The following is a 26,934-nucleotide window of genomic DNA, read 5'->3' as shown; positions in this document are numbered from 1 at the left end:
TGATGAAAGTTCAGTTTATTGATATATTCTCTTACACTTACAGACAGAGCTTGTTCTATACAAACACATTACAGTCCAGTATTTCCTTGAATAAACCTTTTAATTCTCCTTTAAAAGAATTCAAATGCCGCCCAATGTTGTTAGTGCTAGTGCAGTCTAAAGATAAACCAGCAACCGAAAACCTTCATCAAATTAAGTACTGACTAAAACCAATAGAAGTATTGGAATACTTGGCGTTTGCTGAGTTTCCTGAATGATAATGGCGCAGTGGTTAAAGAAGTGGAGATGCAAACCAGCTAATGCACACCAGCATTAGCTGTAGCTAGATTTGTAGCTAGAAGTCAGGGAAAGTGAAAATGAACAATACGTGTTAGCCGATGCTTACTAGCTCGTTAAATCCCTTATGTATTTCTCTGAAGATGCTTCTATATTGATCTAAAATGTCATTTGTGGATTTAGCTTAAAAGCTAACATCAGCTAACTCTTCTTACCTTAGGATTCTTTGAATTGTTCTCCTTCTGTGTTTTTTGGAAACCAGTGGAAAGACACGTCCTCTCCTTTGCTAAGATAGTACACAACAGTATGAGCTTTGTCACCGGGTCAGCTTTTTTCTTGGTTGTAGGCCAAAATGCCAAATATGTGAAATAAGCCCATAGAGTTGGTCAAATGAATTTTCCCAAGATGAAACAAAATGCCTGGATTTCCTCACAGCACCAGACCCCACAGGATAGTTGGATAGTTCTCCTGTTTGTGCTAAACAGTACAATTTAAAAATAAGAACACTGATATTGACTGGTGTCCTATCTCAGTCAGTAAGTCAAAGGTAACACAACCTTTATTAGTTCAAAAGTTCAGCGCTGTATGGACACGGTGTGTTTCACGGGCTTGCTTTTGGCTCTGGTGATTAACCAGCTCCTCCTGGATGAGCTGCGTGAGGAGGCCCTGAAGCTTTAGCCTTATGGCCCGGGCACGCTCTACCTCCTCCCCTCCCTCCGTCTCCACACAATCCTGCACGGCCTGCTGGAGCTCCAACTGCAGGGGGCGCTCCGCTTTATCCCCCAGGAGCGTGGGAGAGAACCAGGAACGGAAAATCTTCTCACAGATCACCTGGATAGATAGTAAGAGATAAAGAGAGAAGAGAGGCTGATGAAGAGTCAATGACCCCAATGGGGAAAAGGCCATTATGAGCGTGACCTCCTGGTCTTATTTCATGAACATGGCTGCCATCATCGGACATATTCTTATTTCATGTTGTTTGAAGGGGACATGTTCTTGACCCAGCAGCCTTGACAACACAAAGCCTGTATTGTCCTGAATGGCAGGCAAGACAATAGGAAGGCAGGGGTCATCGGTGTCATGATAAGTGATCAGGGATGGAGAGATGGGCTCTGTCTTAGCCACCTGTGGCCTGGAAATGGACTTGGTTTCATCCTGCTCGCTCATCTGTTGGCCAGCCTCCTTAAAGGGATCTGGCACTGACAGCAGGTGTTGATTTTGGGTCACATCACAAAAAGATGAAAGCGATGATGGGATAAGGCTAAAATCAGGCCGAGGTCAGCTATTGCAGCTCAATTCAACTCAATTGCTATCTACTGCATCTTTGGCTTACTGACCACAGACAATGACTTCAATGCATTTCACAGTACTTAGTACGGCCAGTATTGTTTTTAAAGTCATACCATTAACACAGTGAAAATGAGATGTCAAAATGACTGATTTTCCATATAAGTTTTCTAGTCATTATACGCAGAAATGCACAAACACAAATACAAGTTTTGCATTTCAGTCTAAACTGACAAGCCACGTTTTACAGCGAACAACTTAAATATTGCATTTGAATTTGAAAAAAAGTCCAGAATATGCTGCCATACTTTGTTTCAAGATAGAAGCCATTGGGTAGTTGCTGAATTCTGTGGATCAGTGTTCGAAATGCATGACTATGTAATATAAATTTAAAACATTATTATGTTTTATCCAACTTTCAAACACTCAGTAACTCAGTTACTTTCCCCTCAGATTTTCAGTTGTGCATATACAATCAAGCAGGATGTTTAGGGTGTTACCTTGATGCAATGAATTACCACAAATTCTACCCTTTGGAAAACAATGGTCATCACTGAAAGAATAAATTGTACAGAATTGCAGCTTCATCTACAAATACTTCTAACTCAGTAAAAACTTGTTTACTGGTGAAATTCAGCAACAGCACATTTGCTATCGTTATAGGTGTTTTGAGTTGCCAGGTTTTCTTTTACTGTGGTAATTGATCTTATAGTACACATACAGCAGAGAGACTTTAGGCTGAGACATGCTTGAGTATCCCTTCAAATTAGACCAAATCAGAAGTAAATACTTTATTATATTATGTAAATTTATGTTTATTCACATTCTAATCAAAGCAGCCTGTTTAGAGCCGCAACACTCAGTTCTCAGGACATGTTTCGGTGATATCTCTTAAAATGTCACTGTCTCACTTTCCAATGTGATCTGAATTGTTGAGAGTTATTTATCCTCCTCTTCAGTCCTCTATCTTTTGTCACCACACATTTCTAACCTCCATTATGTTTGGAACAGATAATGACGGTAGGCTCCTATTCTTTCCAGTGCTATCACAAGCTATTAACATTCCACACACTGTTCTCAGCAGTGCTGAAGGTCGAGGAATGGCCATCTCCGCCTGACCGGTACAATGGTCATTTTGTTTGTCTCGTAAAACAATAATATCTAAATGTCACATTAGCTAAAAAAAAGGGCTTTTATTTGTAGAGAGTCTGATTATTATGCGTGGCTTTGCATAAAATTGTAAATTGGTAGATAGTTAGCTTGCATGTATAACAGTTGAAAGAGATGAATTGCTCAGAATTTGTAATAGTTGTAATATTTTCTTTCCACCTACCTGAAGGTTGCTGTTTTGGCGCCTTGACCCGCACTTGTTTCTCTTTGTGTCACATTTGGAGATGCAGTCGAAGAAATTGCAGTCATTGTCATTGGTGCAGTTCTGCTCGAGAATGTCCTGCATTTTGGGCTCAAAAAAGGCCATGTCCACATCTATAGCCGCCACCTGCCCGAGGCGAAGTGCAGATAACAGGTATTTTAGAAAGAGATCAGTTTGGGTCAGAAAAGAATGAGAAGAATTTAGCAGTGAGCACAAATTATGACTGAACTTAAAATGTGCACGTAAAATATATAGTGCTTAACTTTAATATATGTAGTATATATAGTCACATAGTCATAGTGTGTGGTTTGTACTGTGGCATTCTAAGTGAAAATAAATCAACATTTTCCACAGAGAACACACACACACACACACACACACACACACACACACACACACACACACACATATATATATATATATATATATATATATATATATATTCAGATCTTTGATCTCTCTTTGTGGAATAAGAACTCTTCATAAATTCACCTGTAGGGTATAAACACTGTTAACCATAGTAACTAGTTTCACTGTTTACAATGAACAGAATGTATTGTGTAGATTTAGACTGTATTAGCACATGCTATGTTTAAACATGCCCTCCTGAGGACCTCCAGTCATGGCAATATGTTACCGTATAAATAACACACGTCACTGACCAACCTTATCCGTTAATCTCTTGCGATGAGTGATGTTATGACGAAACATGGCAACAGACGTAAACTGGGACATTTTAAAAGGAACTTTCTGTTTTTTTCTCTGCCGTGACTGTGCACAGCATGGACCGTGTGCAGTGTGACGCAAAACAAAGTCAGAAAAGTCTTATTGGTGTCAACTTGCTACAGTTTCTAATGGTTATTGTAGAAAAGATTTAGGTCTGAGAACTGTATAGTATTTCAGAGTTTCTTAAGACATCATTATTTTAAACTCTGGTCAAAATCCTGTACAAATCATGACATTTTCTCACACTATCAGGGTCAGTATTTTATATTTTATTTCTTTATGTATAAAAACATTCCTAACTTGAGTTGTAAGTGCATGCCATGTTCAGCCATTTCTAATGGTCAGTTCATCTATTTACAGAATGAACAGGCAGCTGGTATTTTTAAATTACATAAAATACAACAAAATCAAGGATACAGTTTTGTTCCAACTCAAAAAATAGAATATTATAATTTTTAACCAAATACTTTATGAATTTCAGTATATTCATTTATAAGATTTCATTTTTAATCAGATTTTCATTTTTACACTGACCAAATATAATTAAGTATTGCATTTGTTTATTAATTCATGTTTTCTTTTTGTATTTCTGACTGACCCAACAGCACTGTTTTAATTGGAGCCTCAGCTACTGCAAATCTTTAGTTAAACATATTAAAATGGAAGAAACAGGATTTAATTTTACAATAAACTTCTCTATTTTTCCTGAACTCCTGCTTCCTTTGGTCATCAAGGCTATTAGTAATAAGTGCTCAAATGAAAAAGTTACTTATGGGGGAAAAAAATTTGAATTATTCTGAAAACTCATCAATGTAGCTTGTGCATTCAGAGCTATGAATTCAGCAATGTTCTGCCTGCTCACCTTGAATTAATGTAACAAATAAAGTTTTTGTGGTTTTTGAAATAAATGCTGAAATTCGTTGCCTTGAAAAGCTACCAATTTGGCGCTACTGTGTATTCAACATAAAGTCATGCATTAAATAAAGATTTTACGGTATTTTAATATAAATAGAGTGAATTAGCTGATCCATTCAGTGCGGCTGCCTCCGATGCTGTGGGGGGGAAATACATTCCATGACCTTGTCATGTTTATATAAGATTTTTTAGTATTTTGCAGAGAAGCAGCAGCTCTCCAGGCAACATGGTAGCCTTAGGCACAGCTTAATCACAGCTACACCTGCCTTTTCAAGTCCAGCCTTTTGTTATTTTTGCCCTTTAGACAATGAGATCCAAAGATACTATTCTTCATGTGCACAGATTGAGAAAGTACCCACCGTCATGTCCTTCCTGATGGCGAAGTTTTCAGGCTTAATGTCGCAAAGGTGTAAATGATGAGAAAAGTCATTCTCAAAGTGCCCCACCATGTCCAAGAAGCTGAGGGCCACTCGGGGCACCATGTCCACCTCCATCAGTGTCCTTCCTGGCCCATCCTGCGGGCTCTGAGAAAAATCGTCTATTGAGAAAATGTTCTGGTCCCAAGCATGTCCAGCTGCAAGGTATTCTACTGCATAGAAATGGCCACAGGAGCCCAGCACCTTAGCCACATGGTCAGTCAGGTCCTGCATCACACGGAGGAAGGTGTATTCCTCCTGCTGCAGCAGAGCCCAGAGCGAGGCCAGCTCAGCCCGAGTGTATGGCTGCTCCCTCTCCTTCAGCCGTTGGCTCCAGAACCGAGGCAGGCTCAGGTTAGTCTCCGCCTCCAAGCCCAGTGAGTTCTTAATCTCCAAAGTGGCATAGAAGACCACATCCAGTGGTGAAAGCTCCTCCTCACCCCCTGTGCCTCCTGCCCCATCCTGGTACTCCAGCAGAGCCAGAGCTTCATAGGAGGAGAAGTTCTCCAGCTTTGATTTGAGAACCACCGGCAAGCCTCGCCAGCTGGCCGCCATGACTTTCTTGCCATTCTCGTAGTAGAGGCAGCGCTTGTATTCCACATGGCCGCCCACACAAAGGTCCTCACATAGGTCACCCGTTAGGACACCCTGCTGGTATTCCTCACACTGAAACACAGAGAAAGATATGGGAGTTCACTGGTGAACCTGCAAACCCAACATTCTTCAATATCATGATGACTCTAGGAAGGTCGATTATATGAAAATAAAGCAATAAGCTGCAAGAGGCTGTTTGTTACATTGATTTTAACATGACTAAAGGGGAAGCAGTCAAATTTGTAATAGGACAATATGATAAAGTACACCAATGTTTACATGAATACAGTTATTAATAATAAGCGCAAGTTATGAGGGGAGTTTTAATCTGGACTACTTATTGAACAATGCACAATATAGGAAAGCCAATCACAAAAGACACAGTAACAAAGCCAAGTCTAAGGGACAAAGAGAGGTTGCAAAATGTTCATGTAAAATTGAATTTTGAGTTTTGAGAAAATTGAGTTTTTCATATATAAAACCACTCAAGTATCTGAAGTGGAGCTCAAGGAAAAAATAGAAATCAAGAAAAATGAAAGCTTTAAACATAAGATTGCTATTATTTACTTATGTTACCCTTACAGTTATATATCTGATCCAGTATCCACTATAGATTACTTAGTTATTATGAAATTAATATGTAAATTATGTAGTTATGACAGCAGTGAAGTCTGCACCTGACGACGTAGGTTTCTGACTTTATTGTAAAATAATGAGGCTGGAACCTGTGATTCTGTGATTTTAGCTGTGTGGTTTTTACCGCTTCTCTACATTGTTAATTGATGCAGATTAGAAACCCTTTAAGAAATGATTCTGAATGCAGAATCATGTTACATTTGCAAGATTTTAAATTTAAAGACCTAGGAAGCCACATTTAGCTTCCCAAGAATATCTATATATTGAAGATATTCAATCTACTCTATAGAAATATTCCACATTCTGTAGCTGTGTCACATTAGTCATCATTATTAGTCTGTCTGGCATACAAAATCATCCTTATGATAATTGATGAACCTCTTTATAACTAATCACATGGATGATTGCTTTTCTTCATATCTAACCACACTGTCACTCTTTCTCAGGATTTGCTTTTTAGGTAACATACTATAAGTCAAGGTGAAGGTGTTGCCATGGAAACAGGGACAGTGTCTTACAAAAACACAAAATTTGAAGAAATGGCCTTGTTAGCTGTTCTGTGTGATAGCAAACTCTCCTCCCTGAAAACAAATCCCGACACTTCACATTTTACAGGACAGTTCAGATGTTTTCCTGCATTTCTCTTGAAATCAAGGGTGTTAATAGGGAGTTTATTCCCCCTTTGCTGCAGTAACAGTCTGCTCTTCTGGGAAGGTTTAACACTAGATGCTGGAATATGCTGTGAGTATTTGATACCATTCAGCCCCAAGAGCATAAGTGAGGTCAGGAACTGATTTTGGATGATTAGTTCTGGAACCACTAAGATCTGGTTCTAGTTGTCACTAAAAGGGTTTTCTCTTTCCTTTATTGGGGTGGGGAATTGATAGTGTGCAGGTTAGGGGGTTGGCAGGACTAGAGTTAATGGAGTAAATAGAGTTAGTAGACAAACCCATTTTGTGAATAATGCTGAAAAGTGGTCAAAATTGAGGTGCATTGTTGCATTTTTGCAGCGTCCTCAAGGATTGCATCAGCTTTATATATGTACGTTAATTTTTGTATGTTTTTTATCACTAAATATCAGTTAAAATATCACAGGTCAAATATGAAACAGAGCAAGCATGTCAGTAGGAGGTAGATGTTGGTATATGACAAGCATGTGGTGAAATTCATGTATATATATTTATACATAGTTATTTCTCCACAGATGATAGCTTAAAAATACAATGCTTTAAACAGTTGATCTACTTCAGATTTGGACAAACGTGTCTAAGAAAGCTCTCAGCCAGTGAGGCTCTACAACTACAAACCATAATGAACTGTGAAGCTGATGTTCTAATGTTGTGAGAATCACTTAGTAAATGTAAGAGGTGCAGGCATTTCTCCAGCACTGGCTGTGGACTGAACTTTTGTCCATTATTCAGAGAAACATAAATAATAAACTCTTACTAACAGATTTTATAGACATTATTCAGTGGAACAGCTCACGTAAATGCCAGAGCCTGAAGGTTTCTGGCTTAGTTTTATTTGCTTTATTGTAAAATAATGAGACAGGAACCTGTGATTCTGTGGTTTTGGCTGTGTGGTTTTTACCACTTAACTACATTGTTAATTGATGCAGGTTAGAAACCGTCTAAGAAACGATTCTGAATGCAGAATCATGTTACGTTTTAATGATTGCACGCAACTCACCACTCCACCACAACACACCATGTATTCCTTAGCCTGCAGTGTATTGACAGGCTTGTGCTCAGTTGGTCATGTGCCTTTTTTATGACATGCTACTCTTTGAGCGCTTCCAACCTCAGTTGTTATTTATTTAAGCAGTCTACATTTCATGTCATCCTACACGTATTGATTATATGCCTTTGGTGAGCTATAGGGACAACGCATACTTTACAAGCACACATAAACCCAGGCTATTTAATCTCTTAAACAGTCAGACAGCGATTCATTATGTTGAGTGTAAAACCAATTTAACACACTTCTCCTTTTGTCTACACCACTTCTCATCCCTGTCCTCCTCCGCTTACGAAAAAACATGAGCTAATCGCCAGCTGACTCTGCGCTCATACATCTCCCTTTGGACTGGAGAGGCAAAGCGTGATTAGTGTTTCACAGAGATTAGCTGCAAATCCTCCACTGCCACATTCCAAAGTAAACAGCTGTCATTGCGAGTCTGCCAAGACTTGGGCTGGGCAGCTAATGGTCCTGACTGCGCTGACATTAGCGCGTTAGAGATAGCAGTATGTTTTCCTTATCATCATCCATCAGCATGGCTTATTGGGTGTCTCCCCCTTTCTTTTGTGTTCAAAAACTGCAGGTACGACTGGGCTTAAAAAAGGGTTTCAGCACGTCACATTGAAGCTGTTGCGAGCAAGTGAAGATTTAGATTTCACATTTTTTCCTGTGTTCTCTCTTATTTTATGAATGCTTTTTGATCCCTACACAGAGGTAGATCGTATCAAAGCTGGAGTGGGTAATCAAGAGAGTTGGGAGAGTCCCCGGTGGTCTGGCAGTTACTGTGAGATAATGTATAAACTTGCACATGTAAGCCCAAGAACACTATAAGAACAAACTATAATCCAAGTGTACACTGTGTCCACTCACTGTCCACTCTGTTAGCACACCTGCATTGTGGGTCCACCCAGCAGCACTGCTGCGTCTGATCCACTCATACTGGCACAACACACACTAACACACCACCACCACGTCAGTGTTACTGCAGTGCTGAGAATGACCCACCACCCAAATAATACCTGCTCTGTGAGGGTCCATGGGGGTCCTGACCTCTGAAGAACAGGGTAAAAGGGGGTTAACAAAGTATCAGAGAAACTGTAGAACTACACAGTGCACCTATATAGTAAGTGGAGCTGATAAAATGGAAAATGAGTGTAGAAACAAGAAGGTGGTCATGATGTTATGCCTGATCGGTGTAAGTATTGCTCTTTAAGTAAGTTATTCAATGCTTATGCATGTGTCATGACGTCCAAATGTAGAAAGTTTTAAATAAAATTACCTTAACATTAGTTCCTATGCTAATAGATGCTGGATGTGCTTAAGACGTTCTACTGAAGATCTCTAGGATAGTTTAGGAGTTTTGTCAGATTTTCTTTGCTTTTATTTCATTGAGGTAACAATACTTTTTGGATGGCTTTAGGCTACTCTGTCCACCTTTATCCCATAATTACCATGTCCAAAAATCTTGCATTTTGCCCAGGCCAAGCTTGTTTAAGCTATGAAGTTTAGCACCTAAAACACTGGTCAGTATGCCTTAAAAAAAGCGTAAGAATATGCTATGTCACCAGCCCACAAGTGAAAACTCTTGGAACCTGATATTCCTGCTATTCAGCCGTTTTTCTAACCAGAGAATGAGTGTTCCCTCTCTACCGCCCACATTATATTTGTGTAAGATGTATTGTGGTCGTTGTGGTCGCTGGTTTGCAGACATCTGGCCTGGCCCATTCTTTTTATGACATGGTCTGGAGGTCTGCCAAGTACCACACATCCGTTTGAATTGCATCATATCGGACAGCAGCTGTTTTTAGCTTCTGTTATTGCATGTAAACTTTCCCACCGTGGGGTTGGACTCGGTCTTCCTCATGTTCATATTTCTATGCATAGCATGTGCTGTATGTTTTCTGACTTTACTCAAAGATCAGTGAATGTACTCGTGGGAACTCGTGGTTTTCGCATAAAATGCATGACGTTGATGAACAGAGATGTATACGCCAAAAGATCATGGCTATAATTACGCTTGGGCTGTCATGCTGACATTTATAGGTGCTTATTTTTCTGGACAAACAAGTAGGAAAATATTAGCCAGTAAGTCCTGGTGGTCACCACATGTGGTCTGGCATTATATTATAAATCCATATAGGTCTACACATTGAACTAATTGCTGGGATTTTTGGTCCAAGTTAAAGCAAGTCCAAGGATTTTGACTATTAAAGTGATGATGGGCCAAGCGTCTTTTAAACAGCCATATGTGAGTAGAGGTTTGAAGACTGTTTGGTTCAGTATAAATGGCCTTTCTACAAATGTAATTATGTAGTACACAATTCACAATCACAGAATAGATTTTCTTTGGCCTGATGATACCCTTGCTCCAAGGAACAATCCAAATATTCATTTAGAAAATACTCCTTTGGCCTTTTGGGTCTCACAGTATTTACTCCAACTCATTTTATATTTATCTTCTTGACTGCATTGATAACAGAGCACATAATGGTCCTTCTCTGGTTTGGCAAAATCAGTAACATGTGTCTAACACATTGAACAGAAACCCTAACTACAAGTGGAACAACCTAATTACTTTCTATGGACTTGTTAAGCAAATTAGCCAGTTGATTTGTGTGCATGTCATGAATTCAAACTTTAGAGAATATGTGTCAGATTTTCTCAGTGTAAATATTCATCTAGTCAGGTAATGGTTAAATCATGGTTTCCACAGAATGCCATTCTATATCTGACTCTAACCAACAGACCGCAGTGCTGCTTAGTCCGACACAGCAAGAGCCTCTCAGCCTCGGCATGCCACGAATGTCTGAAAACACCAGCCAGAACCAGTCAGCCTCACTACAGCAGACAGACGAGCAATACTTAAGCACTAAAACACTGAAACATACACAGTGAAGACCCTTGTTCTCTCTTTATCAATCTACACTCATATACATACTTTGAATGGCCATATTACATAGTTTAAGCTCCACTTGCCAAATGCGCAGAAAAGCAGGATTAACCTAAACTGCTCTGAAAGTCTGTACTGGAAATGCTCCGCAGGGTGCGTGAATATCTGACTGCTTAATGACATTGTCGTGTTTACTTCAAGCATTTTGAACTGAACAGTGAGTGCATTTATCCATGAGCCATCCATATGTCTGCATTCGATGCACTTCGAATTGAACAATAAGTGCATTTATCCATATGGCATTGGAAATTTGGCTATGGTATGTGATTGTGGGCAGAGCTAATGCTGATCATGTACAGTAATCATGCACTGTGTGTTGTACAATAGCATGTTTTGTTTCTTAAACTGCTGGTGCTGGAGAGTGACATCTGTTTCTAATTTCTAAGATATGATATTCTATCTACTATTAATTTTTGCTCTTTCTCGTATTTTAAGCATACATACTCACTAATGGAACTGCAGTTGAGATATGAGGGCACTTTCCTAAACCCACGTTAAGCCTGAGTCTAGACTAAATATGGTTTTTTTGACACTATTGACATTACAATTTAGTAACTACAAGCAAAAAGGTTCTATGACTTAGTTTGATATAGAGCAATACAGCAAGGGTTTTATGGAGAAATATATTGCTGCTGTCAGAAGAAAACCTAGTATTTCCATTTTTGCTGTTTTTCAGTTTTTGACACAATGTGAAAATGCCTGTTGTTGTTTACATTGTGTGTACATTTCATGAGGAATGGAAATGACCCAAAATGACTTGGAAAGAAATTCTGGTTCCATTGACTTACTGTAAAAGTTAAGAATGTTTTTTCCTTCTCCTGTAAAGTTACCATTTTCTAGATACCAAGTTTTGTTCCGACAACAGTGATATACAGCATTGCAGAGAGCAACCATTTATGCATTTAAGTGGTTCCTTGAGTTGTCATGGTTCTGTATGTATCATTGCTTGTACTCAGGAACCCTTGAAGAACCAGGTCTTTAAAGTGTGTAGGTTTAATCCAAAGGAGAGAAGTACATTTCCACAAAACCAGACCATAAAGTTGTCATTATTTCCTTATTTCTGTCACAGGCAAACCAGTTTGTGTACACAAAGTGCACATCTAATCTACATCTAAATAATGCATCGTGGGAATTACACCACTTATGTCAGGTTGCACTCGAGGCCTCAACCTGTAATGTTTGGAAAACGTCATACTTGTCTAATGATCGTGAGAGTATTATGAAGTATCTAATAAAAACCTTTTGTTCAGCTCAGAATGACACGACATGTGGAATATGGATCCAAATGAATTATGCAGGAGCCGTAAAGTTGCTTTTAACATGTGTCCTTATTCACGGCTCCATCAAATTCATGCTCTCTTATCGTTTTTACTGCGGGCATGACCATCTGTGCTTTATCTCCTCATTAGCAGATAAATCGGGAAAGCACTCGGGCCCTGCAGCAGAAGGCCATTAATGGCACAGTTAGACACTGGCGGCTATTTCATTAATGCTTACCAAGAATCGGCTTGTAGCTCAGGTGACAGGTGCAGCCGCTGATTAAAAAGGGACTCGTGTGGTTAAACAGTCGCTGAAAAGTGGTCAGCCTCAACCTGAGATGAATATTCTGTGGTGTACTGTACACATCCCTTTAGTGCTAAGGGATCTTGTGAGGTGTTTATTGTAGGTTTGACCTTCACTCATTAATTGGAATGATGTCAACATGCTGTGGTTTATGAACTGGCAATATATTACTGCATATTTATACTTTTATTTAATCATTGTTTGAGGAATGAACCTAACATTGTGTTGATGTCATACACTATATTCAGGTAAACACTTGGACATATTTAGGTGCTTTAAAGAGTTCTTTAAAACCATTCTTAAGTTGTTTAGTTTTATAATATGCTGGCTTATAAGAGTCCTCATCTCAAGGGTTCATAATTCATAATTCAGAGTTGCTCACAAAAGCTTAGATGTGTTGTTACATGCTAAACCAAGCAATGCTTGGCTTCTGTCTTAGACCAGCCGTTCTGCACTGAGCTTCCCGTAGCAAGATACGCCTGATTTCAACTCGGTGAACCATGGCAGCATTTTGACAATGCCTTTACTGTGTATCTCATAGCTTGTTGCTTATAACCTGTCAGGTTGTATCGGGTTATGTTTCTTGTTTCAAGAACACATTGAATATTGTTTGGGCTTCTTGCTGTTTTAGCACAGTTGCCTAAGAAAGGGATAGAAAATGAACTGTGAGTTTTGTACTGTGTACAAAATATTGCAGCAAATTCAGAGTTGAACAGAAAAAAAGATGAGTAGGCTTAAACTGAAACCCTTTCCATATCCAGATTTAGCCTAATTCTAGATTTAGAGTATTTCCATTGCAATATGCACTGCAATATAGTCTAAAATACATTTATATAATATTATGTTAATTATGGACATGACTTTACAGTATTTAACAGTAATTTGTTCACAGTTCAATACTGTATTATTGTGAAATTGACTCATCTTAAGATATTTCCTGTAAAAAGCAAAAACATTTGAATAAAAAAGGGTTTTTAAAGACTAAAGTTTTGACTGTTTATATGCTAGAACAACTGACTGATAAAGGTGATTTATATTGCCAAATATGAGTTTTTGGTCACATTTTGGTAAATTACAAGCAAAGTTAAAATTTAATATTAAAAATATGTATTTGAGATACCCTGGGCATATACTATGCAGAACATGGCTAATATGTTAGGTAAAAATGTTCATTGATGTTCTTTTTTTAATTATTGAATTTTGTTTCTAAAAATATTTTAATTGAAAAGTTTTTTTTAATTTGTAAATTTACAGTAAATTACTGGCTACTAAGTTTCATTACATTCACAGTTCTAAAAGATGCAGGGCATTACTGTTTATTTTAATTACTGTTAATTAAAGTTACTTAATTACTTAAGTGTATTATATAGAAAAACTTTTTTTTACTCTAATTAAATTTTACAGTGGGGCAAAAGTAAGTTTACCACAAGCACCCGCAATGTTTATGACCAGTTCACGCGATATATGAAATCTGATGGGATGGGACTGTCTATTCAGTTTACACATGAACATTACCCCAGAAAAGAGTAAAAGAACATGTGAAAGCATTTAATATGTTTGGTTTATTTAATCATCTGTCTTGCTGTCTTAAATGCACTGTGTCATTAGCACTATCACCATCTTGGGAATTCTCAGCCAACAGTCAGCATCAACGCATACAATCAAATGTTTTTTTTTCTGTCATTTTCTCAAATGTTTTTTAATGTTCTGAGTTGTACAGTTGAGATGGGACAGTGCATCGGCTTGATTTTAGTAAACACTCTAGTATGGAGTGCCTCCATACTAGAAATTAGAAATGACTTTTTCACACCAACATGTCCATTTCCACAGGACTAACATTACTTGAGATTATTTCTATAGCTTGATTTATAAAAAATAAGGATGACAGGAAAAAATGACTGACATCCCATTGGGACAGGATTAAAATCACTTAGAAAGGACTGGTAAAAATGACTCTAAATGCCTCTTATACTTCAAATCTCTTTGCTGTTGCTTACTGTAAGTGCTGCCAAAACCATGTAGATAAAACATTCCAGCAACGTTTTTCACTTGCGAGTCACGACTGCTTAAAAACGAAAGTATTAACAGCCCTCAAAACTGAGAGACAAGAGCAGGATATCATGGCATATTCATATCGCCAATACATGGTTATTTCAAATACATCATGAAAAAAGATCAGTCTAGACTGTGTACCAGACATCAAAAGAGGTGATTTTACTGCAGCATTTTAAAGTAACTAGTAGCCAAATTAGTCAAATCAATATTAAACACACTGTAAAATGGTAATTTAAAAAATGTAGGCCAAAAAAAAAAACCCCAAAAAACATGTCAGTCTGTAACGCCACAGTATGCACATACTGGAAAATAAATCAATTACACTCTGTGGCTGTGTCATCTAAGAAAACACAAATATTGGATCAATAGTGGAAAAAAAGCTGTGTCAGGACATTCCTACTTTAACTGCATGACTTGCACATTAGTTTTACATTAGTTACTGTAGAAATCATTGGACGTTAGTGAATAATAAGTCTTGTAGTTAATTAGGCGGAGGCTGATTGGGTTAAATAAACATAGTAAGGTTATACAGAGTTCGTGGTTCAGCATCATCTGGTAAATTATTCCTGAAAAAGTGCTTTTATCGTGACTACACACACTGACCCAGTTATTTTTCAGTCATCTCGGCCAATGTTGATTTCTCATTCCTTATAACGGCACCTTTCTCCAGACTGGATCAATTAGTCTTGGTTTTTTCCTGCGGGAACATTGTTCAGCAATGCTCGCAAGTATTCATCCCAATGAAATGCACTGTGATTTCAACTCATTTCAAGGCACTGCTGTGAATCCTAAATCAGTCCAATGTCTTAGAGCTGCCTTTTAGCTCACCTTCCAGAATGATAAATACCTCCGACTGCATTCCTCCACCCAGTCATTAATCAGGTGTTTTTTCACATGGTGCGCGCCTCCTTTGCCGTGTTGTTATTAAGCTAAGGTAAGACTTTGCCCTGGGGTGAACTGGATGTGGAACAGCGCTGTCTAAATGATGCGGTTTTCAAAACACTTTCAGGAGAGAATGTGCATTTGTCTGGAAATCTCTTACCTCAGCGCTCGAGTTCTGTCCCATCCAACTCTCAGATTTCATTACGCACACACGAGAGGTGAGGAACAGTAGAGATTAAGCCCTGGAGCAGGTTTAGATTGGACCTGTTTGCTGGAATGATTGTGGTAAACGTGGTATGAGGATGCTTTTATATAGGATGTCATTTTATAGCCTGGAATGCTGAAGTTCGATCCTTAACCCCTTAAACCCTAGGCTTGTTATTCAGTGATTAATCTTAAATGAATAGTCCAGTTGCAGCATGTGTAGCTCAGAGTCATGCATAAAAATTTTCCACACATTCCCTGTGCTTAGGAAAAAGAACAGAAAACCTGTTGACTAGAATCACTTCACTATGTACCCACTGGCTTTTAATGTTGATAATCTTCATAGAGTTTTGAATTTGTGTTGCATTGAATTTCAAATGTTTATTCATGGATTTCAGCAGCTGGCCACTGACTCCTGTTACAAGTGTGTTTGGAGTCTTCAGGTTTTCCTTTGCTTTTTTAAGCATAGAGAAATGCACTATAATTATTGCCCATGGTAAACAGTAGTACATGCAGATATGGCTGGTAGTGATTCATTTGAAAGCTGATATTTCTTTAAAGACTTACTCAGTGACTTCTATGAAGCTGCTGTGTAAGTTATGTAGTTATGAAAGTGAAGAACTGAAATATGGGCTCCTTCTTCTTAAGGGATTATATTATACATACAACTTTGAAAAGCTTTTGAATAGTCAGTCTTACATCTAAACCAAAAGTTCCATCAGTTTTTTTCGCATTTTTACATAATTCAGTGGTTGAGATGTAAACAGCGTCATTCCGAGTGGTTTGACCTGAAATGGCTGATTGTAGAAAAACCTATGAACTCTGATTTCTTTGCAGTGGTGATGATAGAAAGCAGGAGTTGGGATATCTACAGCACAAATATAGCTGTTTTATTCACTATCCAAAATGAGCAGTTGACCTACATGTGCGTCTGGGTTTCTTTTTTTTTATGATAGAGAAAAATCTGAAGTTTTCTTTGAGAATTATTTTGCCATACAACACTGTGCATGTACCTCCATGAATGGATTGAAATGATATGTTTTAGGCCATAGTCCTCTCATAACTGTCATGAAACGATGTTTCAGGCGTCAGGCAGAATATTTATAACCACTTCATGTAATAACGTTGTGTGAAGGAGCTTTAAGAGGCAAGAAACTCTTCAGACGTCTTGTTCCTGTCACCAAAGTGGTGGTCACAGTTCTGACTCTGTATGTTTCTCTAGACCAGAGCATTTTATATCAAAGCACTCTGAATGACTTTGCTTTGATCTTGATGTAGCATTTAACCATTTAATTATGCAGTTCAAAAATGAATGGAATTCCTTTTTTCACTAAAAGTATTATAGTGTTCACTGCTGTTAACAGAGACACACACAGCTTATGCACATGTCGCTGTGCTCTATTAACAGGCTGTAGTCGGCCGCAGCCATGGTGTGCAAGTTTCAGGTAACAGCTAGCTCAACACTCAACACGGCACAGTATTATTACTTAAATGAATTAATGACTCAGGCAGAAGGAAAAGCAGCAAAACAACTTAAGTAGAAGTAAAAACAGAATAAAAAACATCCAGCATCTATCAGCATAGGAAGTGAAGTTTGTTAAGCTCTGTTCCTCTTTTTTGGGGATTTTTTTGGTCTGAAATACAATGATGACGCTCCAAAGTGAGATGTGCAAGCAACAGCAAGGCAGTTCAGATATTGACCAACAGAGCTAAAGGAAATTAAACCAAAAAAGGATAAAAATAAAAAGGATATATAATAAAATCAAAAAAGGATTTAGCAACTCGGTGTGAGTGGCTAAAATGTAACTGAGTAAACAGTTGACCAACTAGTATTGGTATTATTCTCTTGAAAATACTCAGAAAAGTTCAAAAAAATCCATCAATGTACAGAAGTAGTAACCAGGTACTGGACACTTCTTGTACAATATGTGCAAACTTCTACTGCGAACTTTATTCCTGGCACTGTGGAACTGACGTTGGCGTTAGTCTTAATCAGAGCCGCTGTCCCTCTTTATGTTCCTTGTTATAGCTCTTTCGGGGAGGATTAGGCGGTTTGCTATAGTGGTCAGCAGAAATGCCACTTCATCACTCACTTGACACTGACCAGTTCTGGAGTTCAAAGGAGGCTTTAGGAGGAACGCTGCATAATCCTTCACTGCAGGCTTCTTACTACTATTGCTCATGAATCACAGGCTGACAGATTAATCCTATGCAAAGGCGTGTTTATTGTTCAGCTGAGAATTTATCAGAACCTCCAGACGTGTCACGCTGACCACAAGCTGCCCGTGAACCGCAAATTAAAATAAATATGAATCACAATGTCTAGAAATACAGAAACAGCCGGACCATCCTGATCACTGCACAGCGTCATATATTGATTATTGATTGCTGTCATATGCTGATTACAGTCGTATGCAGACGTTTGAACACCCCTTGTCAAATGGCATGTTTGTTGACTTTCTAAGTGGAAATAAGTTAACAAGAGAACACAGCTCTGCACATTGTAATGCATAATTTACTGTACATTACTACAAATTACTGTTTATTTGATGAAGTTAACATACTGCCTATGCAAAAATTATGGCACATTTTATATTTTATGGCAGAAATGCCATCCTGTAGAGGATATGTTGACTCATTTTCAACAAAAAAATGCAGTTTGACAGGAAATACTGAATGTTTTTGCATACACCTGTATACGCACCAGTGGAAAAGTACTGAAGTACAATGTTTCATTCTGTTCTGTTACGTTGGTTCTGCTCCTGGACCGCTTTGTGATTTGGTTCCACGTCTCACTTTGGATGTTTAGAATTTTATTTCAGACCCAAACAACCCTTAAAAAAATAAAAATATAGTCTTAACCACCTTTAATTTTATGCTAATAGTTGCTGGATCACTAGCGAGCTTTGTGCTGGAGGAGATTTTGGAGTTTTTCACTCCCACACTCGAAGAACAGATGTCTTCAAATGTTTCCCTAAAGAACCATGATTGAAAAAGAGATACATGAGGGTGAAGAACCTGTTAAGGACCCTTCACACACAATACAATAGCTCTTTACCAATGTAAGGGTCTCCCTAGAACCTAAGAGTTATGTAGAGGTTCTTTAAACTTTGAAAAGGTTCTTCGCCCTCACATCCCATTTACAGAAAAGGTTCTCTAAAGAACCATCCATGGAAAGGTTATTTAGGGAGCCAAAAATGATTCTACTATGGCATCGCACAAAGAACCCTTTCTGGCGCCTTCATTTTTAAGAGTGAGCTGAAGTTGTACTCGAGTCATTATTTAACTGGAGGAACAGTCCAGCATGTCTGAGGATGATGTTAGATTACTTTACCCAGCTCTACCTTTTGTAGTCCAGCTGCTGTCGGCTCTGCTCAGACTCAGAGCTGTAACAGTAAATGTTTAAGTCTGAAAAGGTCGAAATGCATGCATTAGTTTGCTGTTCTGACAGGCTGTCCAAAAGCTTAGACAGCAGAAAGACTGCAAGTTATCACCTTGACTCATAAATAACCTGCTTTGATGTATGAACTGCGCTTTTTACAAGCAGATTTACTGCTGCTCATTCCTACATTTTGAGTGCATTTGAATTTTAATCCTATATTAAATGACTGAATAATGTAAGTTTAAACTGCATTCCACTGAACACTGATCTGTTTAGCATATTTATTTATTTTATTTAGATTTTTTTTATTACATAAGCAGAGACAACTGCTAGTTTTTCTTTTGGCTGCAACATATCGTGTCTTTTTTTATGTCATTTTATGGCTTTATTGTGTATACTTGAACATCCTCAGCACAAACACATGTGCTGCTTCTCAGTCCATAAAATTTAATAAGTATTTTTAAAAGTTTGAAATCACTATTGTAAATAATATAAAGCCAGATTGCTAAAAATGCATGTAGAAATTGATCGTAATATGATGTTAATGCTTAACCATTTCACATATTTCTCCATATTAGTAGCAAGCTGTTAAAAATTGAGGACTAGAGCTGAAAAGATTCCATAAAGCTGTTGATCAATGAGACGAAGCTTGTATTAAATTTAACATTCAGAATACCTCAAGATAGCCTTGTTATACTAGTTAAGTGACTTAAAATAGATAATTACAGTATATTATTTTCCATTTGGTAACTTGATCATTTGAATAAAACATCTTGAAATACCTTCTGGGGTCATTCTACCACTGCTGGGGCGAATGGTGAAGCCATGAAAATGAGCTCAAAAATAAAAGTTGATGTCTGTGTATACTAGATACTAGATTCTAGATATTTTATTTTGAATTCTCATTTTAATGATTTTATTTTAGTGATCTGTAGTCATATTGTGCATGCAAAACAGCAGGACACAGCAGGGGTGGCTTAGGCGTTAAAGTATTGTTTTTAATTTTGAAACAACAATGTTGATGCTTTTTTTTTTATTTCAATCGTACAGATACATTCAAATTACTGCCTGTGACTCCTATGTCGCATTTCTTTTAATAATCATTTAAACTAATGATAATAAAAATAATTGTTAATCATTGTTACATAAGTATAAATTGTCAGGAAGATCTTTCTGAATTCTTGTGTGGGTGTCTCTAGGGAAGAAAGACTGTCCCTGAGATGTGAATCGTTAGTGAAATCTCTTTTTTATATTTCTGATAAATTTGGTGCTGACAGCTTGATATGATTTGTCCTGTTCTGTGTACAGTATGACGTGGAGTGACCACATTTTGGAAAAGCTCTGAGTCATTTTCTCAGTGGTGTTACTGTCGGTTAGTGGTTTTGCAGCTTTACTGATGTTGTTCAGAGTAACAGACTATGTCCTACGCTTGAATTGCACTTCTTCATTCATACTCCATTCGTCACCCCAATGGCTTGCTTATAGGATTTCAGGCGACATTGAATGGGCTATTATTGAATAATACAACAGTAACTATTATGATATCATTATTATTCCAATCCTCTGAATGGTAGGGTGTAGTATATTTGTATTTTAAACAGATTTTAAGATCTAAATAAGGTGATATCAGTAAATAAATAGTCCAATTTCAGGTCAGACGCTCATTCATCCGACTGAAGTCACTAAGTCATGACCCTACATCAAGCAACTGAAACTTTGCTGTTTACTCTTCTCTGTGTAGTATAATAATAGAAAATCACTGCGACCAGTGTGGTCACCTGAGAATGATAAATGAACTGGCCAAAGCTGTTGCCCTACCACTCTCTGGAGGATCCTCCTGCTCTTGTCATCCGTGCAGAGGTCAGAAAACATGCTCCTGTGGACGAAGAGCAGACCGCTGAGGGACAACCAGGAGACCAGCCACAGCAGGATGAAGATCAGCGTGCTCCTGCGACACACTCTGCCCCGCAGCCACCTGAGCACGGTGCCCCCCCGGCCCAGTCCTGGGACGCTCCGCACTGCCCACAACATCACACCACGACCGGACACGCTCTGTCCCGGGATGATCCGCTGCTGCCGCTGTGCCTGTGACCAATTCAGCAGCTGAAAGAAAGCTGTGTTAGTGGTCAGAGGTCCTTCCCTGGATATCTGTGATGGTCCTGGCTGGGTTTTGGGGGCATTTGGGGTCCCCCTGCAGGGTGTTCGGGTCAGTAGGGTATTCCCTGCTCCACTTCTGCTCTCGGGACGTCCCCATGCCTGGTCCAGCCGCTCCAGAGGTCTATTCAGGGGAAGTGAAAAGATTTTGCCTTTTGGTTTCTGCTTCCTTTTCGTTCGTATTCCTGCTGTATGATTTTGTGAATGGACGAAAGCAGCAGTGCAGCGCAGAGTCGTTTTTATTTTTTTTCTTCAAAGTGGAAATGAGGTCTCTCTCTCTCTCTCCCTCCCTCTCCTCCTCTCTCCCTCGTTCTCTCTCTCCCTCTCCCCCTTCTTTCTCACTCTCCTTTCTCCCTCCCTTTCTTTTTCTTTCTCTCTTTCTCTTTCTTTCAGTCTTTATCCCTCTTACTCTACCCCACCTCTCTCCCACTTCAGTCTGTCGCTCCCTTCTCTCTCTCTTCCTTCTCCCTCTATTTTTCTCCTGTCTGCCTTGTCTCACTTACTCTCCCTTAGCTCTCTCTGTCTCTGTCCTTTCTCTCTTACTCGCTCTCCCAATTCTCTTACTCACTCTTTTCTCTTTCTCTCTCCCTCTCACTTACGCCTTCTTTTCCTCCATATCTTTTCTTTTTTTTTCTCGTCCCTTTTATACCCACAACTGCTCTTTCTGTATTCCCACCATTTCTCTCTGTCTTTCTCTCCCGCTCACTTTCTGACTGCTTCTGCCTTTCAATTCCCTCCTTCCCTCTCTGTCAGTCTTTCGTTCCCTCTTACTCTACTCCACCACTCACTCTCTCTCTCTCTCTCTCTCTCTCTCTCTCTCTCTCCGATGCCCGCCCCCTTGTTGAGGGCTTGCCTCCTTTGGGTCGCCTTCTTCCCGTTTCCACGGCAGCCAGGCCTTTTCCTGCAGGCACACTGAGGCTCAGCAGCGGCTGTGGTGTTCAGCATGTCCTGCCAAGGCTCCCTCTTGTGCCCTGCATGCAAGACACAGCACTCCACTCCACTCCACTGCCCAGCCTGCAGGCTTTCTAGCCCTTCACTCCTCTAACTGGGGTCAGTGATAGAAGCACTAAAAATGGACTTTGCTTTAATTCCACACTGAATCTGTCTTCCTGCTCTATGCTAATTTAGCCAGGTTGCTGATTATTTGGTTATGGATAGATTTTTTTCTCTTATCACTGATAGAGAAAGCACTGAATTTGATTTTCTCTCTGTGTGAGGATGCAGAGCACGAGAACGAAGGGGTTTTGTGGTTTGTTCTTTTGATGAGCTGAGTGCCGAGAGCCTCTGTGGCTATCTGTTGTGCTGGAGAGACAGCAAGTGCTCAGAATTCCTAATCAACTCCCCCTTAAAAAGATAGAGAGAGGCAGAGCAGACTGCCCCAGCCACAGGCCGGCTAATATTCATCTGTGTTCTGTAAAAACTCTCTGCTGTTATGTTAATTGCCAGTTAAGATGCTCCTGTGTGCTCTGTGGCATGCTGTGTTCTCCAAACTCATTAATCCTTCCTGCAAATCACAGATCCTCCTGAGATCTCCTTCGATTTATCCTCTTTAAAATGCTGAATCATCTCCCAATGCACAGGCTCTCGACAGACAAACTGGAGTGCATAAGATTTAGAGCTAAGTTTATTAAACCCCAGAGAAAACCCTGTTCATCAAATGTGCTCAAAACTTAAACAGCGCACCTTCGCTCACAGTGTTTAGTCATACCTAGTTTGGCTACTTTGCTTTAGTTTTCTGTATTTCATTCCTTTTTATATAATATATGACAAAAGGAATTTTGGTAGGTTGTCTAAGAAATGCTTGTTTGGGCACAAGCATTAATCAGACCCCTGCTCATCTTTAGAGGAATACAGTTAGTAAAACATTGCCACCTTCTGCTCACACAGCCACATTACACTTTGGGTTAAAATACTGTTGTTTATTTTAACAATTTAGACAAATCTTTAGTTAAGTATTCTACTCTAAAGGTTAATATAATCACTGGATAAATATTTAATATTACATGTAAATAAATTCCTTTTTTACTTAAAGCCTGTGAATTTGTTTTCATTTTTATTGTTTATTTTTATATGTAAATATCATTTATTTAAATACTAGATTTGGATGTTTTCATCAGTAAAACAGTATGTTCTCACGTTTGCATGTTTAGTGCAATATATTTATTGTTTTCATATATTTCATATATTCAAAAGCTCTTTTACGCTTTTTAAAATACATAAAACATGTTCTGTGTGCAAAGTTTAAAGAGCGTTCACGTAATGTGAAGGTTCTATACTGATCAAAGTTTTTTCCTATGCTCTTAAAGATACCTCACAAGGTTCTTTGAGTGATCCTATAGAAATGCAGTACTCTTCAAAGAATCTGTCAAATGATGGTTCTGCAAAGAAACCATCAAATGAACTTCCACAAAATGTAAAAGTGTTTCCCAACATTACTTTAAAAAAAGCTCCCAAGGTGGAGTCTTTTTTGTAGGATTGAAGAAGTTTGAAGAGCCAAAGGTTCTATTAAATGTAAGGGTTCCTCCTTGTACCTTTACATTATGTGGAAGGTCTTTTAACTTTCAAAGGATTGTCTCAATGGTTCACAAAAGGATCATCCGTTGGAAAGAACCTTTAGTTTGAAGTGTGCACAGCCACAGCTCTAAGCCAAGAACTAATTAGGGACACTTCTTTTTTAGAGAGCTGTTATTATTAGTATCACCAGAGTCTTGTTTATAATGTTTCAGTGAAACTAGTTCACCAAATAATGAACTGGCCTCACTGTGTTGGCACATCTGTTTTAGCTGGTCTGTATTTTTCATCTATTGAGTACTAATACCCCATAAATCCAGCAGAGGGCACTGGACTTTCAGAGACTGATGGGTCCAGCAGAACTGACTTCACATTAATGGACCTGTCCCTTATTAGGTAATATTTTCCTAAGTGCAGTCTGAGGCCAGTGTTACAGACATCCCATAATAGGTAGTTGGGCTGTGTTTCAGCTCTGCTCAGATGAGGGTACGCGCTACGAGCTTGGTCTCCATTAGAGCTGAAGACTGTAATGAAGAGATTGTATAGTGTAGAGAATGTATTCTCCATGTTGATTTTTAACTCAGTTCAGTATACAGATTAACAGTGTAACATGAGCCTTTACCAGTGCACCTTTAATGCTGCATTGATTCTATGATATTTTAACTGTTAAATAAAGGCTTCTCATATGGACAGAGCTAAAGATAGAAACGTAAATCACTGCTTAATTCAGCAAAGTGGTCCTTCTACTGAATAACCCACAGTATCATCACTCCTGCTCCACTTTAGAGAAAGAGAAAAGACTGGAGTCCTTGAAGCAGCAGTTTTAAGTGAGCTGGGACTGTTAGAAGCTCTTCAATTCTTCATTTAAGTGCTTGGCAGCATTAATAAAAGTCTGTCTCAGATGTGTCCACCAAAGGACATTTAAGTTTGCTTTAACAAATCTAATTAACCCACACATCTTCTGTACTTTCACTCAAGCACATCTTGCAAAACTGATCGGAGAGTTTTCTTACATTTTCTTTTCTAAGAATTACGGCAAAGGGAACTATACATCAGTGCTGTTAACATTAAAGTGTCTATGTCTTAGAAAACTGAAGGCTTTTTGATGTGGTGTGTAAATTTAACTTTTGTATGTAAACTTAAGATGTTAACATTGCAAAATGTACCATTCACTCCCCAGTCTACACTGTCCATATACAGAAACTATAAAATGTTTTTTGTGATGTCACAAAGACCAAAATATATCAGCCTGCAGACGTTTAGCTCCACCCATTCACATTGAAGTTATAAGGAGTGTTTCAGTCTGAATTGCATTTTAAATGAGGCACAAGATGGGGCAGCCAATCAGAACAGAGATGATTTACACATATCAGCCTTAAAGGCACAGTAAGAAATTTTAGGGAAAATGAATTACTGCTGTTTTAGTACATTAAGCTTAACAAATGCAGACTTTTAAGAAAATTCAAGGATGTGGGAAGTCAGGGCATTTAACAAGAAGCAAACTAGATTTCCAGAGAGAAACCTTACGTTTTACTTTGACCTCCAAAGAATCCAAAGAACTCAGCATATTACATTCATTGGAGTTCAGCTTTAGATCTGGTTTTGTTACATTAACCCCTGTGTGGTGTTCAGGTCTGTGGGACCCATTTTCGATGTTTACCAAAAGAAAAATAGTTTTTTTATTTATTATTGTTTTAACCTCAGATTGGCCTTTGCTCATTTGCTATTAAGAACATACAAAATAACACATTTTTAATTACTTCACACTGTAAACACCCCTACACATTTATATTGCACGTGGTGTTGGGGTATATTTACATTTCCATCCATCCATCCATATTCTAAGCCGCTTCTCCCTCAGGGTCGTGGGGGGTGCTGGAGCCTATCCCAGCAGTCATCGGGCGGAAGGCAACATTTACAGCATTTAGCAGACACTCTTATCCAGAGCGACTTATAAGAAGTGCTTTGTCTATCTAGAGAAAGTATCTTTGCTAGTTACCAACAGGTTAGAGAGAGAGCCGGTCCTGAGCTCAGATACTGCTAGAAACAAGAACCACTGTTGATACCCAGAAAAAAGGAACAGAGTTTAACTCTTTGCCGCACAATGCAATACAATACAGTAAACTACAATACACAGTGCAATACAATAAAATATAATATATAATGTGAACCCGCGGGAAATAAAACTGTGGAGATGCTATGTCCCGTCACTCTGTTCTCCTCCTACATGCCCTATGTGTGTGTCTATGTGTATGTTTTTGTGTGTGTGTGTATGTGAGGGTGGACAACATGGACAGGCTGCTGACTGACCCTATGCTGGCACTTGTGATATTTTAAACATCTGGTATATGAATTGTAATGGCTGTATTGATTTAAAAGAACAATAATATGGTGGGCCCACCAGACCACTGATTAAAAAAAACATGAACACCACATAAGGGTTAACACTGGTCTAAAGGCATTGACCCAGCACTACCTCATTCAGCCCTGCTGTGGCTCAGGCTCTGGTGTATTTCACAGCGTTGCTAACTGCCTGCGCCCAGCTCTGACTCAGAGGAGCTCATACTGTCTGAGTTTGTTATGGTATAAACAGATCTGGAGAAGCTGTAAACGTCCCATAGAGAGAATTATGCTCCCGGTGTGCAGGGCCCACTGTGGAATTAGGAACTCCTGCCAGTGTACCATCCTGCTCTCTGCACCCTGTCACACGCCGCTAAATTGATACGGTGGATTATATTATATTACGTAAATGTGTGGCAGTTAGGTTAGGCAATTTTGAGAAAGTAGTTTACACAGTGAGTGTTGGTGCCATAAGTACTGGCCATAAAATCCACTGCAGTCCATGTGGAATGAAATCTAGATTTGTGTGGCTTTGAAAAAGAGAGTCTGAATCCATAACATTGTTTACTAATGCTGTAAAAATGAGTTAACGGGCTGCAGACAAATTAAGTGTTGCATTTTAAGGTGGTTTATGAGCCATATTCACAGAAATGCAAGTTGAATTGCTGCCTTTCGACTGCCTGTAAATGGCTGTAAATACAACCAAGCAAAGTTAATATATCTGACTGCTGGATGCAATCAAAATGCAAAGTTTCTTTGCTTCAGAGAAGTCTAATAATTTGCACACCCTTGCCTAAAATCCAGTCCAGTTAAGTCCAGAATTCATACCGCTGTGAGTCGGACCCTCAAACATGCAGAGCCTCACAGCTGAGTCCACTGCAGCTGTTATCACCCCAAACCCTCCGGACCTGTGTGTCCATGGCAACATGCTCTT

The 26,934-nt window shown here is 38.9% G+C and overlaps 1 protein-coding gene across 1 annotated transcript; it reads right to left on the bottom strand.

The window, feature by feature from the left end:
* On the bottom strand, nt 1-21,469 carry dipk1c (divergent protein kinase domain 1C). The gene is made up of 4 exons (XM_017704714.2): nt 20,814-21,469; nt 4,936-5,658; nt 2,897-3,061; nt 1-1,107 (listed from the first exon to the last, which is right to left on the bottom strand). Exons 1-4 carry the CDS (start codon nt 21,024-21,026, stop codon nt 844-846), a joined length of 1,365 nt encoding a protein of 454 aa, XP_017560203.1. The 5' UTR covers nt 21,027-21,469; the 3' UTR covers nt 1-843.
* Between the last annotated feature and the right edge of the window lie 5,465 nt (nt 21,470-26,934).

This window comes from Pygocentrus nattereri, chromosome 3, assembly GCF_015220715.1.
Source record: "Pygocentrus nattereri isolate fPygNat1 chromosome 3, fPygNat1.pri, whole genome shotgun sequence".
Taxonomy (NCBI): domain Eukaryota; kingdom Metazoa; phylum Chordata; class Actinopteri; order Characiformes; family Serrasalmidae; genus Pygocentrus; species Pygocentrus nattereri.
Note: the sequence above shows the minus strand (reverse complement) of the source record. Positions and strands in the feature narration are given on the sequence as shown.

Excerpts from the sequence above, each read along its gene's own strand:
- dipk1c (XM_017704714.2), bottom strand. The coding sequence starts at position 21,026 with ATGTTGTGGGCAGTGCGGAGCGTCCCAGGACTGGGCCGGGGGGGCACC. Across the intron at positions 3,062-4,935 it reads CCATCAGGAAGGACATGACG|GTGGCGGCTATAGATGTGGA; the intron begins GTGGGTACTTTC and ends CGCCTCGGGCAG. Across the intron at positions 1,108-2,896 it reads GCCAAAACAGCAACCTTCAG|GTGATCTGTGAGAAGATTTT; the intron begins GTAGGTGGAAAG and ends CTATCTATCCAG.